Below are 18,146 nucleotides of genomic sequence, written 5' to 3' on the forward strand. Positions count from 1 at the left end.
CTCATTGGAGGCAGATGCCTTAACCTCTGAGCCACCAGGGAAGCCCCACCTAAATTCATAGAGGCAGATAAAGTTCAGTAAAGTGAAAAGGCAGAGGAACTACTCTCAATTGAAAGAGCAAGAGAAAAACCCTGAAAAAAATAATGAAACAGAAACAAACAATTTGCCTGATAAAGAACATTGATGATAAAAATTTTAACTGAATTAGGGCAAAGAATTAATATTAATATAAACACAAGTCACTTTAACAAGGAACTAGAAAATATTTAAAAAGGCCCAACCAAAAATAGATAATTTAATATCTGAAATTAAAAAAAATGACTCTAATAGAAATAAATGGCAGACTAAGCAACATAGAAGATAGAATGTTGAAAATCACCTAATCAGAAGAGCAGAAATAAAAACAAATTTTAAAATAACTAAATTAGCATTAAATATAGCAGCATTCACATTATAAGGGTTCTAGAAGGAGAAGAAAGAGAAGGGGACAAAAATGTATTTGAATAAATTATGACTGAAAATTTCCCAAACCTGAAGAAAGAAATAAATATCTAGGTACTTGAAGCACAGAAGATCTCATACAAGATGAACCCCCAAAAAAATCCCACATCAAGATACATAATAATTAAAATGGCAAAAGTTAGATAATTTGAAAGGCAGCAAGGGAAATACCAAAAGTTATATATAAGGGAACCCCCATGAAGCTATCAGCTAATTTCTCTGCAGAAACTTTGCAGGCAAGAATGGAGTGGCATGATATATGCTGCTGCTACTGCTAAGTCACTTCAGTCGTGTCCGACTCTGTGTGACCCCATAGACGGAAGCCCACCAGGCTCCCCCATCCCTGGGACTCTCCAGGTAAGAACACTGGAGTGGGTTGCCATTTCCTTCTCCAATGTGTGAAAGTGAAAAGTGAAAGTGAAGTCGCTCAGTCGTGTCTGACCCTTAGCGACCCCACGGACTACAGCCTACCAGGCTCCTCCATCCATGGGATTTTCCAGGCAAGAGTACTGGAGTGGCTTGCCATTGCCTTCTCCGGGCATGATATATAAAAAGTGCTAAATGGGAAAACCTGAAATCTAGAATACTCTACCTAGCAAGATTATAATTTAGAATACAAGAAGAGATAAAGAACTTCTCAGACAAGCAAAAACTAAAAGAATTCATCAATATTTGTTGTTGGTCAGTTGCTAAGTTGTGGGTGACTCTTTGTGACCCCATGGACTATAGCAGGCCAGGCTCCTCTGACCTCCACTATCTCCCGGAATTTGCTCAAATTCCTGTCTATTGAGTCAGTGATGCTACCTAACCATCTCTTCTTCTGCTGCCCCCTTCTCCCTTTGCTTTCAATCTTTACCAACATCAGAGACTTTTCCAATGAGTCAGCTTTTTGCATTAGGTGGCCAAAGTATTTGAGCTTCAGCTTTATCAACAGTCCTTCCAATGAATATTAAGGGTTAATTTCCTTTAGGATTGACTAATTTGATCTCCCTATAGTCCAAGGGACTCTCAAGAGTCTTCTGCAGCAAAGTTAACCCTAAAAGAAATGTTGAAGGATCTTCTCTAAATGGAAAAAATAAGAATCTATAGGAAAAAGAAAATTGCACTAGGAAAGGCAGATATACAGTAAGACTTAAAGATTACTTAAATGAGAGAGTGTGTAGATTAAAAGACAAAAAAGTAAAAGTAACTAAAACTACAAGGAACAGTTAAAGGATAATGTAAAATATGACTTTTAAACCACAAAGTGTAGGGGAGAGGAGAAAATGTAGATCTTTCAGAATATATTTGAACTTAAATGACTGCTAGTTTAAAACAAGTAGGTATAATTATAGGTCAACATACATGAACCCTGTGATAACCATAAATCAAAAACAAATAATAGAACCATAAAAACAAAAAAGAAAGAAACCCAAACATAATACTACTAAAGAAAATCATCAAGCTACAATCAGTTCAGTTCAGTTCAGTCGCTCAGTCGTGTCCAACTCTCCACGACCCCATGAATCACAGCACGCCAGGCCTCCCTGTCCATCACCAACTCCCAGAGTACACTCAAACCCATGTCCACAGAGTCGGTGATGCCATCCAGCCATCTCATTCTCCGTCGTCCCCTTCTCCTGCCACCCCCAACCTTTCCCAGCATCAGAGTCTTTTCCAGTGAGTCAACTAGTTGCATGAGGTGGCCAAAGTATTGCAGTTTCAGCTTTAGCATCAATAGAAGAGACAAAAAGAAGAAAATGAATAGAAACAAAACAACTGCAAAAAACAACTGGAAAAAGGTAATAAAATGGTAATAAGTACACGTGGTTGGTGGTTTAGCAGCTAAGTTTTGTCTGACTCTTGCAACCCCATTGACTGTAGCCCTCAAGGCTCCTTTGTCCATGGGATTCTCCAGGCAAGAATACATGAGTGAGTTGCCATTTCCTTCTCCAGGGGAAAATGAGGGATCAAACCCCAGTATCCTGCATTGGCAGGCTGATTCTTTACCGACTGAGCTATCAGGGAAGCCCTAATAAGTACATACCTATCAACGATTGCTTTAAATGTCAGTGGACTAAATGCTCTGACCAAAAGACATAAAGTGGCTAGCGATTAAAAAACAAGACCTTTCAATATGCTACCTACAAAAGACTCACTTCAGGCCTAAAGATATGATTGAAAAAGAAGGGATGGGAAAAGATATTTCATGCAAATGGGAATGTCAAGAAATCAGGGGTAACAATACTCATATCAGACAAAATAGACTTTAAAACAAAGACCACAACAAGAGACAAAGAAGGGCAATATAGAATACTTCAATTAAAAAAAAATTTGTTTTTAATTGAAGATTTTGTAGCAACCCTGCACTGAGCAAGTCTACCAACATTATTTTTCCAAGAGCATTTACTCACTTCATATCTCTGTCACATTTTTGTGATTCTTGAAATATTTCAAACATTTTCATTTTTATTATATTGGTTATGGGTGATCTGTGATCAGGGACTTATAATGTCACTATTGAAAGAAGATTGATACTAGCTGAAGGCTCAGATGATGTTCTTTATATCTGTGAGTGTGTTTCCTTTTGTTGTCACTATTATGTTCATTCTTTTGTTTTATTTTTAGATTTTACACATAAGTGATAACCAAGAATTGTTTTTCTCTGTCTCACATATTTCACTGAGTATAATCCCTACATGTCCATCTATATTGTTGCAAATGGCAAATTGTTACTCTTTTTGTGGCTGAGAAGGAGATCAAACCAGTCCATTCTAAAGGAGATCAACCCTGGGTGTTCATTGGAAGGACTGATGCTAAAGCTGAAACTCCAATACTTTGGCCACCTCACGCGACGAGTTGACTCACTGGAAAAGAGTCTGATGCTGGGAGGGATTGGGGGTGGGAGGAGACGGGGACGACAGAGAATGAGATGGCTGGATGGCATCACTGACTCTGTGGACATGAGTTTGAGTGAACTCCGGGAGTTGGTGATGGACAGGGAGGCCTGGCATGCTGTGATTCATGGGGTCGCAAAGAGTCGGACACAACTGAGCTACTGAACTGAACTGAACTGAATATTCCAGTAAATATACTACATTTTCTTTATCCATTCATTTGTTGGTGGAATCTTGGGTTGATACCATATCTTGACTATTGTAAATAACATTACTATGAGCATTGGAGTACATGTATCTTTTCTTGAATTTGTGTTTTTGTTTTCTTTCAATATATATCCAGGAATATTGCTGGATCATATGGTAGTTCTATTTTTCTGAGGAATCTGCAATGCTGATTTTCATAGTTTTTGCACCAATGTACATTCCTGCCAATGCTGTACAGGGTTCCCTTTTCTCACATCCTCAAAACATTTGTTATTTGTGGTCTTTTTGATGATGGCCATTCTGAGATATTTGAGGTTAGGGTGGCTATCTTATTGTGGTTTTGATTTGCATTTCTCTGATGATTAATGATGTTGAACATCTTTTCATGTGCCTGTTAGCCATCTATATGTCTTCTTTGGAAAAATGTGTAATTGGGTCTTCTGTGCTTCATAAATTGTAGTTGTTTAATATTGATTTATATGAGTTGTTCATATAGTTTGGAAATTACAGTTTATTGTTCATACCATTTGTAAATATATTTCTCCCATTACATAAATTGTCTTCATTTTGTCAATGGTCTCATTTGCTGTGTAGAAGCTTTTAAGTTTAATTAGGTTCTTTTAAAAATGTTTTCTTTTGTTTCCTTTGCCTTAGGAGACATATCAAAGGGATATTTCTATGACATGTCAGAGATTGTTCTGTCAATGTCCTCTTCTAGGAGTTTCATGGTTTATTGAAATTTAGGGTTTCAATCCATTTTGAATTCATTTTTGGATATGACGTGAGTATATGTGTGTATGTGGGTGTGCATGTGCACTCAGTCATGTCTGAATCTGTGAAATCTTTTAGACTGTAGGCCACCAGGCTCCTCTATCCATAGGATTTTTCAGGCAAGAATAACTGGAGTGGGTTGCCAATTCCTTCAGGGGATCTTCCCAACCCAGGGGTTGAACCCACGTCTCCTACATTTCCTGCATTGGCAGGTGGATTCTTTACCATTGAACCATTGGGGAAGCTCTTTCTCCTAAGAAAAAGAGTCCTAATTTATTCTTTTACTTGTACCTGTTCAGTTTTTCCAGCACATCTTATTGAAGAACTGTCTTTTCCTCATTGTATGTTCTTACCTCCTTTGTTGTAGATTAATTGATTATATATTCATGAGTTTACTTCTGACTTTTCTGCTCCATCAATTGATGAGTCTATTTTTGTACTGGTACCATGTTGTTTTGATTGCCATAGTTTTGTATTCTAGTCTGAGGCCAGGAAAGTTATAGTTTCAGCTTAGTTCTTTTTTTATCAAGATTGCTTTGGCTATTCAGTTTTTTTGGGTTACACATAAATTTTAGGATTGTTTATTTCTGTAAAAAATATTATGGGCATTTTCATATGAACTTCATTAAATCTGTAGATTGCTTTGACCATTGTAACAATATTAATTCTTCCAATCCATGAACAAGTTATATAAGTCAATTAAATATCTCCACATTTCAGCAAATATTCAGCTACAAATGTGTTCCCTATAGAGTTAAACTATCTGGGAAAACCCCAGAAAAATATAAGCATAATGAAGGGACTAAGTTTAAGAAATTATAGCTCATTTATAATATAGAATATAAACTGAAAACAAAATTAGAGAATATTGAATAATTTGGAAATATGATATGAAAGACCAATTATAGTGAAATTATCCCATAGTGAAACAATACATATTACATTTTGAAGGTACTATTTATTTATGTACATGTTTCATGTGCTTCAAAATTTTTCTTTTTGTCAAGTGGTAGAATTAGGAGTGATTTTTACTTTTTCTTATCAATTGAACAAGGCTTCTATTATGTTTTTTTGACTCAGCCAACAATTATTGAGAATCTTTTATGCACTAGGTTCATGAAAAGTGCTAGGAATGCAAGACATGAACACTGTTAAAATCAATCTGCTGTTAATCTCTCAGAAAGCAGAGATTTAGTGAGAATCAAATGTTAAAATATGATTATGCTCATATATAAATTATTTATAATATAGCATATTTGGGCTTAAACCTCAACCAGTGCATTCATTGAATACTCAATGAGAGAGATAATTTAACCTGAAGTCACAAAGTTTGCTCCCAGATGACCCAAGTGAATTCTGTTATCAACTTAGAATTATTAAGTTTTGTATTTTCCTTTTTTAAAATTTATTTTTAATTGGAAGATAATTCTTTACAATATCGTGTTAGTTTCTGCTGCACAACAACATGAATCAGTCATAAGTATACATATATCCCCTCCCTCTAGAGCCTTCTTCCTACTCCCCATCCCACCCCTTTAGGTTGTCACAGAGTACCAAGCTGAGTTCCCTCTATTATACAGCAACTTCCCACTAACTGTCTATTTTACACATGGTAGTGTATATATGTCAGTACTACTCTCCCAATTCATCGCACCCTCCCCTTACACTCCTGTGTCCAGATATGTGTCCCTATTCCTGCCCTGCAAATAGGTTCATCAGTAGCCATTATCAAAAACTCTACAAACAATAAATGCTGGAGAGGATGTGGAGAAAAGGGAACCCTCTTGCACTGCTGGTGGGAATGTAAATTGATATAACCACTATGGAGATTCCTTAAAAAACTAAGAATAAAAATACCACATGAACCAGCAGTCCCACTACTGAGCCACCACTCTGAGAATACCATAATTCAAAAAAACACATGTACTCTGATGTTCATTGCAGCACTATTTATAGTAGGCAGGACATGGAAGCAACCTAGATGTCCATCAACAGATGAATGGATAAAGAAGTTGTGGTACATATATACAGTGGACTATTACTCAACCATAAAAAGGAACGAATCTGAGTCAGTTGAAGTGAGATGTATGAACCTAGAGCCTGTTATACAGAGTTAAGTAAGTCAGAAAGAGGAAAACAAATACTGTATATTAACACATATATACAGAATCTAAAAAATGAAGCTGTATTATCTGTATAAAAATAAATGTTTAAAAAAAAACCCTATAGCTACCCTGATAAAGTATTGGAAGAATACAGAAATGATTGCAATAGCAAGTCCAGAAAATTGTCCAGGTTTCCAGGTCCTCTCACAATGTTGTACTTGATGAGGGTAAACTGACAACTATATTTGTGAATAGCTACTTAATAATAACCCCCCAAAAAATATTTCAAAACTTGAACTCTTCTTCTTTTGACAATGTTTGTTCAGAAAAAAATCTAAAATGTAACCAAGGTTTGTGCACTATGCTCTAAGCAACTTGGATTTGAATAAGAAAACAAAAAACAAAGAAGCCATCCAGATGTTCAATGATGACGAACTAGTGAAAACAAATATGCCCATATCTATATCTACATATGGATACAGATGTATACAGCTATCTGTTCCTCTGTCTAGCCCATTCCCTGGAATACTAAACAGCCATGGAAACTATTTTAGAAGAATATTTAATGACATGAAAAGAAGTTCAATAATATCTATCTATACATCTATATCTATCTATATCATATATTTATTGTGAAAAAGAAGATAATGAAACAGTATATACATTACAATTCACATATATATCACATGAAAAATACTGGGCAGGTGGAGATGAATGATTCAGGGAGGTATGGGTGATCATTAAGATTTCATGTGACATTAATTTTCTTCTGTTGACTTGTCTGCTTTGTGATTTTTTTTTTCCTACAATGAAGCTGGATTATTTTTCTGAGAATGGGAAAAAGGGCAGGAAGTGGGCTCATGGGAAGGAGGTGATAAACAGTATTTAAATTCAGCAAAACAACTAAGGACAGAAAAATACCATTTGCAGCCCATCAAGCTGGCTAAGACACATGCGTGCATACGCGCACACACACACCCCCGCCACACACACACACACACACACACACCCCAATTACAGTGACCAGGAGACTATGCAGGGGAAATGGGCATATTCTTTTTACTAGCTGAGCTGGCTGGCATGAATGCAAATTGGTACAATGCTTATGAAGGGGCCATTTGGCAACACACAGGAACAGTCTTTAAAATGTCCACATGTGGATCCTGCAAGTCCACAATTAAGAACATCCTGTACGCTAGCAAAGATTTGGCTTGACAAGGAAGAATTCACTCATCAGAGTATACACAGTGCTGGGTTTAAACACAGGGAAAGAACTAGGCACAACAATGCGGCGATGATTACAGAAATGTTAGGGTCCATAGATACACTCTGCAGGCACTGAAGATGACATTTCTCAAGCCTGTTGAATAACATGGAAAGAAGTTCAATGGGTTGACATTTGTTTGGTTTTAGTTTTTGAAAAACCAGGTTAAAAAACACCACATACATGAACCATTCTATGACATTGTGTTAAAAGGGAAGGTGGGGTGGAGGTGAGGAAGGGTGAGAGAGAGCGGAGAGAAGAGAGCCTGAAAAACAGCACACCAAAATGGTAAAAGTGGTTGTCTCCGGGTAGTAGGGTCATGGGGAGCAATTACTCTCTTGGTTTTCCCTCATCTGATTTCCTTCTCCTTCCTGATGTTTCTACCATGACATTGCATCACCTGTGCAATAAACAAAGAGAGAAAGTGCTTTTTAAACCAAACCACAAGGAGAAGAGGCAGCCTTTAACTATCAAGTGGCACAGATTAGCAAGATTATTCACAACACCCAAGGTGGGTGTGGGGGGAGGGGAGGAGAGGGAAGGGAGAAGTCGAGAGAGAGACAGAGAGAGAGAGAGAGACAGAGAGAGACAGAGAGGGACAAACAGGAAGGCAGAGGTGGAGGGAAGAAGGAGGAAGGAAGGGGAGAGCGAGAGACCTGCACTCCCAATACAATACACTGCTGGTGGGTTGGGGGAAATGGGATGGGGGGGGTGGGTTGTAAACCGGGTGGGAGCCAAGGTTTGGCTCTGCTGGCTGGCTCGCTCCTGGGATGTTTTCATCGAAAGGTGGCCTCCTCATCGGTGTCTTCCTCGAAATCCTTGACGTCAGCACTGGTGGACTGCCTGGCCCAGGCTCCCCTTTCGGCCTCTCGTTCTTTATGCGACTTGAATCTCCCAACGAAAATTTTGCGGTAGTTGAGGAACATGCCATTCATCGCATCTATGGCCCGCTCGGCGGACTCCTGCTTCTGGAAGTGCACGAACCCATAGCCCTTGGGCCCCTTTTCGTCGCAGGCCACTTTGCAGGACAGGATGTTGCCAAACGCCGAGAAGATGTTGTACAGAGCCTTGTTGTCGATGGTCTTGCCCAGGTTCTTGATGAAGACGTTGCCCACTCCGCTCTTGCGAAGCGAGGGGTCCCGCTGGGACCACATGATGCGCACCGGCCTGCCCTTGATGACATCAAAGTTCAGGGTCTCCAGGGCCCGCTTGGCGTCCACCGGTTGCTGGTAGTTGACATACGCATAGCCCAACGAGCGGCGGGTGATCTTGTCCCTGCAAAGGCGGATGGAGAGGATGGGCCCGGCCGGGCTGAACTTCTCATACAGCATTGCCTCCGTCACCTCAGGGTGCAGGTCGCCAACGTACAGCGAGGCCATAGGAAAGTCCGGGTTCTCCTCGGAGCCCCCGCCCGTTTCCGCATCTGCATCCCCGGCGGCAGCAGACGCCGCCGCTACCGCCGCCTCCACCTCCGCAGCGGCATCCGCATCCGCCTCCCCCAAGGCGGGCGACGCAGCCTCTGCTGTGGCAGCGGCTTCGGCCTCGCTGGCCTCCGCCACCGCCACGGCCGCTGCCGCCAGGGCAGCCTCCGCCTCCTCCTCCGCCAGGGCTGCCACCGCCTCCCCCAGGGTGGCCTCCGCCACTGCCTCCTCTACTAAGGCCTCGGCCTCCACCTCTGCTTCCGCCTCCGCCACGGAGGCCTCCGCCACCGCCTCTGCCACGGTCGCCGCCGCAGCCTCCGCCGCCGCTGCAGCCGCCGCCGCCACCGCTGCCGCCACTGTCGCCGCTGTCGCCACGGTCGCCGATGCTGCCGGGCCGCTGCCGCGACCTCCCTTCCCGCGAGCCTGGAGGGGGGAGTGGGGGTGGGAGGAGGTGAGAGGCGGCAGAGGGCAGGAAGGCAGGTGGGCGCTGGAACCCGGGCCAGGGGCGGAGGACCCCGGGCTAGCCGATCTAGCGAGTCCCAGTCACCTGGGATGGCTAGCGCTGCCAGGAGCGCGCCGGTGCGAGTCACCGCAGCCTGCAGCCCGCAGCCCGCTGCTGCAGCCGCCGCTCGGTCGTGGGTTAGCGTGCGGGGCGCCGGCGGGCGGCGTGTGGTGGGGGGCGGGGGGTGTTGGCGTCTGTGGTCCGGGCAGCTGGGAAGGCTTCTGTCTCTTTGGTTCCCCCTGTGGCTGCTGCGGGGCTGCGGGGCAGCAGGCGGTGGGAGGGGGCGGGAGCAGGAGGCTTGGTGTTGGCGGGAGGGAGTGTGGGTCCTCAGCCTCTCGATCAACTGGATGTGTATGAAGAGGAAGCCAGGGAAAGGGTTCCATGTGGACCAAGGGAATCTGACATAGATTTAGGGAGTTTTGTTTTATCCTTCCTCTCCCCGTAGAACATTTAAATGAGTAAATCAAGCACCTTGCAAGAGAAGGTGGGCAGCATTGAGAAGACACTTGCCCCGCCTAAACAAAGCCAAGCAAAAATGGTTTTCTCGCGTTTAGCGGTTGGTTCTTCCCCACCTCAACGCACACACACTCCCCAACATTACCGCCACCAAGGCAACAACTTCTATTCTGAACTTGAGCTGGGGCTAATGGAACACTCTCCCCCTCCAGCCCTGCAGCCTGCTGACCCATTTTTTTTTCCAGAGATTCTTCCCCCTTTTCCAGCTCTTTCCTTCCTCTACAACACTTGCGGAAGAAATAAGGAACACAAGAACACGTACTCATTTATTCATAATGCCACGCCACAAATATTTATGGAGCCTAGGGATATACAGGGGTCTGAAGCAAGAGGAGACGGACCGGTTTTGAGATTGACCTTGGGAGCAGACAGTGTGGCTGGAAACCCTGTCCCTGCTCCAGACTATGGGAGAACTAGGGACCTGGGAGTTCTTCAGCCCTCCAACTCCTCCCACACACTCAGCCTCAATTCATGCAGCCTGGAAGCAGAGGAGGAATCAAGAGCACTCTGTTCTTAGTGCCATCCTCCATGATGGGTGACGAAAGTCAAATCAAGAGCCGGGGACAGGACCTGGTCCAGAGCCAGGCATTTGTTTCTTCTTGTCTCTGCCCTCGACTTGCTAACATTCCCAATGTGAACCACGAACGGCACATCCATGCTCAAAACAAGAACAAAACCGGAAATCTCCCTATGATGCAGTGTCTCTTTCCAGTTCACCAGTAAATATTTACGGAAGCCTTACCCACCACTTGGCACTGGGGGCTTAGAGACAGGCAGTGTGATACTTGAGTAGTGAATGTTGATGTGTTGGAGGTGTGGGGCAAGGTGAGGAAAGGTGAGCAGTGTGTGTCGGAGCAGAGAGGCCACACAAGGCCAAATGCTGAGAGGATAGGCAAGCAAGCAACCATTAGAGTAGAGTGCAACGAGGCTACAGTCCTACTTCTTCCAGAAAGGAGGACCTACCCAATAACCATTTCTGGTGGGAATCAAGCAAAACTGCACAGAAGACTAAAGCCCCAAGGTGACCTCTGAAAGATGCATAGCAGTCCAGCACGTTGAGGCAGAATGGAAGGCATTCCGTTCCCACAGACAGAGGGATTAGTCTGTGTCCAAGGCCCTATAGCATGCTAATACATGCATAGTCACTTCTCGTCATGCCTAATCATCTGATGTGGACAGAGCTCACGATCTCCAAGAGTATACGGTAGAAGATGGGGTTGGAAGGTGTGGGGGCCCTGAAAAGAAAGCTAAGATGCTTGGACTCTATACCCAAGCTCACGGGGCCCACTCAACACATTCAAGGAGGGACTTGGTATGATCAGATCTTTAATACAAACTACATAGCAACACTGAAAGTAGGTAAGAGTAGATATTAAAAGTTCTCATTAAAAGGGGAGAAAGTGTAACTGAGGTGATGGATGCTTTTAAACTTCTTGTGGTAATCATTTTAGTGATATGTACATGTATCAAATAATTTTGTTGTACAGTTTAAACTTTTATAGTGTTATATGTCAATTATATCTCAATAAAACTTGGGGGGAACCCATCGATATACGTATAAATGTACGCATGCATGAACACACAAACACACGCACAAACACACACACAGTCAGCACTGAGACAGAGCTGACAGAATTAAAAAAAAAAAAAGACAGTCAGATGTGACCAGTTCCAAGAACAACTCGTCCCTCCTTTCCCCCTTTCCCTCCATAAATAGGGGTTTCACAGTTACCATGAGCCAGGCATTGAACTGTGGACTTCGTGGTCAAATATAAAAACTGATCAAACCATAGAGCCTTTCCTCAGGATGCCTCACTCCACTAAAGCTTGGGCTGCCCATACAAATAAGAGAAATGCTAGCAGAGGGCTATATGCGCTGTGTGATTGGACTATGGTAGCCATGGAGTTTCATCTGCCCAGCACATATTCTCTCCTCCCCCTCACTCCAGTCCATCCACCTTCCATGGGTATACAAAGCTGTTTTCTGTGGTGGCAGCATTGCCTTGACCTGAACAACCCTGCACCTTCAGAACTGACTGGGTCACCATGGGGTATGAAGCAGTGAGAACTTTCTCATCGCTGCCTAGAAAGCATCCCAAGAAGACTGAGAAGCAGACATACAGACATGTACCTCGCCAGCATGCAAAGTCTAGCCCTCTACCCCTAGACAGGGCTAGTGCCAGCAAAGGGCAGGGACATAGACTTAGGAAGAGCCTGCTGTGCAGCTGGTGCCTTGACCAAGGTGGTCACTGTCACCACTCTTAGGAGCCACCTTCTGAGAATCTTAGGTTGCTTGTAGGCAGGAAGCAGATGAGCTGTGCCTCACCATTCCAGGTGGCCGCCAAGAGGGACCCAAGGAGGCAGAGGCCAAGGAGCAAGCCATGATTGCTGGTGGGTAGGGGGTCAGGTGATGACAAGAAGAACTTCTCAGCCCATTGGAGGCAGAAGGGACAAGAGGGACCAATTCAAAACCAGAACTCAACAACTTCTCTTTCTCTGGCTTTGACACACAGCCCACAGAGCCAACAGAAATCGGTGAAACAGTAGGAGAAAGAGGTGAAGTAAAGTCATGCTTGGTCAGTGAATCCACAAACTTGTCAGAAGACAATTCCTAGGCCCTTGACCCTCCAGCAACAGGAGCAGGGCTACTCCAGTGACAAGGAGAGCAGCTGGGGAATACTCTCCAAGTCCTTTCTCACAGAGGCTTCTAGGACATCCCCTTCTCCTTCTTTTCAGTTCCTGGTCACATCTGCAATCAAAAGTGTTCTGACTACTGGCAGCTGTAACTGAGGCAAAAGTGAAGGGCCCTGTGGAATGTCGGTAGAGGGAGGGAGAGGTCCCTTCAGTACGTATTTATGGAGGGCTACCATGTACCAGCCATTCTTCTAGACAGAGAGCCCCTGCATCCAAGGAACTTATTTTCTAGTGGGGAATATAAACATGGCAGAAAATATAAAAGCACTTAAAGGTTGCTACAAGTGCCCTCAGGGAAATAAATGAAATGATTTGGTACATATCACCTAGAACCCAAGAGAAGTGGCAGAGGTCAGGGATGGCCTTTCTGAGGACAGTGATATGTGGTCAGTTCTGCTGGGAAACAGGGGGAAAGCCTGCCCAGCAGGGAGAACTGCAATTCCTCTGGCCTTGTAGCAGAAAAGAGGGGCACTGGAGGGGCAGAAAGGATGCCAGTGTGGGTGGAGCCCAGTGAGAGAGGGGATGGAGGGAACAAAGGACAGTGCAGTGGTGGGAAGGAGCCATGATGGAGTTTTGTTTTCACTCAAAGAGCTCTGGGGAGCCAGAGAGAGAACTGAATCAAGGGAGTGCCATGATCTAATTATATTCAGTAATTTCTCTCTGACTGCTCTCTGTGGAAAATACCCTAAGTGGGCAGGGCACAAAGCAAAGCAGAGAGACCGATTTGAACCCTCTTGCAGTAGCCCACTTGGGAGATGGCAGTGGCTTGGCCCAGAAAGGCAACATGAATTTAGAGAATAGTGCATGGGTTCTTATGATATTTTGGAAAGAGAACAGACATCACTTGCTGGTGGATTGAAGGCAGTTGGTGAACAAACTTAAGACATGAACGATTACCATGAGAGTGTTTTCTTGCAAGTCTTGGTAATGAAGGTGTTATGTATAGTCACAGAAAATACAGGGAGTGGATGTGATAGGTTTGGAGAAGGAAGAAAGACAGTGGGGCATGTGTGTCAAGAGTTCCTATTTGCACTTGTTAAGTGTCTGAGGTTTGGAGAAGTCCACTCTCCATGTAGGCTGCAAAAGCAGAATTATCAAGACAAAACAGGACACGGATAGTGTTTAAAGCCACAAGACAGGGAAGAATCACCTCGAGAGGGTACTGTTAGGAGAGGAATGTGCACGGCTATTCCCTGAGACACACCAACACGTGGAAGTTGGGTTGAGGTTGACAAGCCAGCAGAATAGACTGAGAAGGACTGGACAGTAAATGGGCTGGCCCTAAACCTGACTTCTCTCCAAGGTCGTGCATGGTCCAGCCTCAATGTCCTCAGTCAGGTCCTGCTTTCAGTGTTCCAGGCGGTATATGCATGGGAGTTGGTTTAAAGCGGGACAACAAGAACTTTGGGTGCTAGGGATTAGACTTCTCTTCCTGTTCACTGCAAGGTGGGGCAAACTAGGATACAGAGTAAGCACTCATCAATTGGGGAATGACTGAAAACATTGTGGTATAGCCATTCTGTGGATTCTTATGCAATCATTAGCAAGCACGAGTTATGTCTATAGGATCTCATTTAGGGGCACCTTCAAAATATGTAGGAAAGCAAAATGCAGAAGGGACAGTATATGGTCCCATTTGTGTGTTGGGGGCCGGGGCACGGGAGGGAAGATGAGAGGTTGTGATCTCACACTTATTTGTATGCTCATTTGACATCTCCACCTGGATGTTTCATAGGCATTTCATCTTTAAATGGCAAAAATGGAGCTCCTGAGTTTCTTTTATCTCCTGTCCCCAACTCTCCCTAACTTGGCTTCTCCCACAGAAGCCTTCCCCTTTTCGATGAATAACACCACCATCCACTCGGATATTCAAGTGAAATAAAAATGGAGAGCACCCTTATTTCTTTTCTCTCCCACACCCACATCTTCCTCTGGTCATTATCTCATCCTCCAGGCATCCCTATCACCTCTACCACCCAAACACCACTTGAACCTCTCCAACTTCATTGGAGTCCACGATTGTGCCTCTCATGGGGTCCTGCCAAGCCTCCTAACTGGTCCCCCACTTGCACCAAACTTCCTTCTCCATTCAGTAGCCAGACTGATCTTTCTGAAAAATAAATGGTGCTTTTTGCCTCCCCCACTCAAAACCCCAGGGCTGCGCGGCGCAGGAGCAGTGAGGAGATACCCGACGTCTCAGGTCAGTGGCGGTGGCCGTGAGGAGATACCCCACGTCCAAGGTAAGGAGCAGCGGCTGCGCTTTGCTGGGGCAGCCGTGAAGAGATGCTCCACGTCCAAGGTAAGATAAACCCCAGTAAGACGGTAGGTGTGGATAGAGGGCATCAGAAGGCAGACAGACAGAAACCACAGTCACAGAAAGTTAACCAACCTAATCACATGGACCACAGCCTTGTCTAATTCAGTGAAACTAAGCCATGCCATGTAGGGCCACCCAAGATGGACGGGTCATGGTGGAGAGTTCTGACATAATGTGGTCCACCGGAGAAGGGAATGGCAAACCACTTCATTGTTCTTGCCTTGAGAACCCCATGAACAGTATGAAAAGGCAAAAAGATAGAACGCTGGAAGATGAACTTCCCAGGTCGGTAGGTGCCCAGTATGCTACTGGAGATCAATGGAGAAACAACTCCAGAAAGAATACAGAGACAGAGCCAAAGCAGAAACAACACCCAGTTGTGGATGTGACTGGTGATAGAAGCAAGATCCGATGCTGTAAAGAGCAATATTGCATAAGAACCTGGAATGTTAGGTCCATGAATCAAGGCAAATTGGAAGTGGTCAAGCAGGAAATGGCAAGAGTGAACGTCGTCATTTTAGGAATCAGCGAACTAAAATGGACTGGAACGGGTGAATTTAACTCAGATGACCATTATATCTACAACCGTGGGCAAGAATCCCTTAGAAGAAATGGAGTAGCCATCATAGTCAACAAAAGAGTCCGAAATGCAGTACTTGGATGCAATCTCAAAAATGACAGGATGAACTCTGTTCATTTCCAAGGCAAGCCATTCAGTATCACAGTAATCCAAATCTATCCCCCGGCCAGTAACACTGAAGAAGCTGAAGTTGAAGGGGTCTATGAAGACCTACAAGACCTTTTAGAACTAACACCGGAAAAAAGATGTCCTTTTCATTATAGGGGACTGGAATGAAAAAGTAGGACGTCAAGAAACACCTGGAGTAACAGGCACACTTGGCCTTGAAGTACAGAATGAAGCAGGGCAAAGGCTGATAGAATTTTGCCAAGAGAATGCACTGGTCATAGCAAACACCCTCTTCCAACAGCACAAGAGAAGACTCTACACATGGACATCACCAGATGGCCAACACCGAAATCAGATTGATTATATCCTTTGCAGTTAAAGATGGAGAAGCTCTATACAGTCAGCAAAAACAAGACCAGGAGCTGACTGTGGCACAGATCGTGAACGCCTTATTGCCAAATTCAGACTGAAATTGAAGAAAGTAGGGAAAACCACTAGACCATTCAGGTATGACCTAAATCAAATACCTTACAATCATATAGTGGAAGGGAGAAATAGATTTAAGGGACTAGATCTGATAGAATGCCTGATGAACTATGTACAGAGGTTCGTGACATTGTACAGGAGACAGGGATCAAGACCATCCCCAAGAAAAAGAAATGCAAAAAAGCAAAATGGTTGTCTGAGGAGGCCTTACAAATAGCTGTGAAAAGAAGAGAAGCGAAAAGCAAAGGAGAAAAGGAAAGATATACCCATTTGAATGCAGAGTTCCAAAGAATAGCAAGGAGAGAAAAGAAAGCCTTCCTCAGTGATCAGTGCAAAGAAATAGAGGAAAACAATAGACTGGGAAAGACTAGAGATAGCATCAAGAAAATTAGAGATACCAAGGGAACATTTCATGCAAAGATGGGCTCAATAAAGGACAGAAATGGTATGGACCTAACAGAAAGAGAAGATATTAAGAAGAGGTGGCAAGAATACACAGAGTTCAGTTCAGTTCAGTCGCTCAGTCGTGTCCGACTCTTTGCGACCCCTTGAACCGCAGCACGCCAGGCCTCCCTGTCCATTACCAACTCCTGGAGTTTACCCAAACTCATGTCCATTGAGTCGGTGATGTCATCCAACCATCTCATCCTCTGTCGTCCCCTTCTCCTCCTGCCCTCAATCCTTCCTAGCATCAGGGTATTTTCCAATGAGTCAGCTCTTCTCATCAGGTGACCAAAGTATTGGAGTTTCAGCTTTAGCATCAGTCCTTCCAATGAACACTCAGGACTGTTTTCCGTTAGGATGGACTGGTTGGATCTCGTTGCAGTCCAAGGGACTCTCAAGAGTCTTCTCCAACAACACAGTTCAAAAGCATCGATTCTTTGGCACTCAGCTTTCTTTATAGCCCAACTCGCACATCCATACATGACCACTGGAAAAATCATAGCCTGGACTAAACAGACCTTTGTTGACAAAGTAATGTCTCTGCTTTTTAGTATGCTCTCTAGGTTGGTCAGAACTTTCCTTCCAAGGGGTAAGTGTCTTTTAATTTCATTGCTGCAATCACCATCTGCAGTGATTTTGGATCCCCCCAAAATAAAGCCTCTCACTGTTTCCCTTGTTTCCCCATCTATTTGCCATGAAGTGATGGGCCCGAATGCCATGATCTTAGTTTTCTGAATGTTGAGCTTTAAGCCAACTTTTTCACTCTCCTCTTTCACTTTCATCAAGAGACTCTTTAGTCCTTCTTCACTTTCTGCACACAGAAGAACTGTACAAAAAAGATCTTCATGACCCAGATTATCACGATGGTGTGGCACTCACCTAGAGCCAGACATCCTGGAATGTGAAGTAAAGTGAGCCTTAGGAAGCATCATTATGAACAAAGCTAGTGGAGGTGATGGAATTCCAGTTGAGCTATTTCAAATCCTAAAAGATGATGCTGTGAAAGTGCTGCACTCAATTTGCCAGCAAATTTGGAAAACTCAGCAGTGGCCACAGGACTGGAAAAGGTCAGTCTCCATTCCCATCCCAAAGAAAGGCAATGCCAAAGAATGCTCAAATACCGCACAATTGTACTCATCTCACACGCTGGTAAGGTAATGCTCAAAATTCTCCAAGCCAGACTTCAGCAATACCTGAACCGTGAACTTCCAGATGTTTAAGCTGGTTTTAGAAAAGACAGAGGAACCAGAGATCAAATTGCCAACATCCACTGGATCATGGAAAAAGCAAGAGAGTTCCAGAAAATCATCTATTTCTGCTTTATGGACTGTGCCAAAGCCTTTGACTGTGTGGA

The 18,146-nt window shown here is 43.9% G+C and overlaps 1 protein-coding gene across 1 annotated transcript; it reads right to left on the reverse strand.

Annotated features, from left to right (window-relative positions):
• Window positions 1-5,862: 5,862 nt before the first annotated feature.
• Window positions 5,863-9,673, reverse strand: LOC129564533 (polyadenylate-binding protein 1-like 2). The gene has a single exon (XM_055438607.2). It carries the CDS (start codon window positions 9,101-9,103, stop codon window positions 8,501-8,503), a length of 603 nt encoding a protein of 200 aa, XP_055294582.1. The 5' UTR covers window positions 9,104-9,673; the 3' UTR covers window positions 5,863-8,500.
• Window positions 9,674-18,146: the final 8,473 nt, after the last annotated feature.

The sequence above is a fragment of the Moschus berezovskii genome, chromosome X (assembly GCF_049115385.1).
Source record: "Moschus berezovskii isolate FMDL1 chromosome X, NW_MosBer_1.0, whole genome shotgun sequence".
Lineage (NCBI taxonomy): Eukaryota > Metazoa > Chordata > Mammalia > Artiodactyla > Moschidae > Moschus > Moschus berezovskii.

What these genes read in the sequence shown, in the direction of transcription:
- LOC129564533 (XM_055438607.2), bottom strand. Translation starts at nt 9,103, where the DNA reads ATGGCCTCGCTGTACGTTGGCGACCTGCACCCTGAGGTGACGGAGGCA.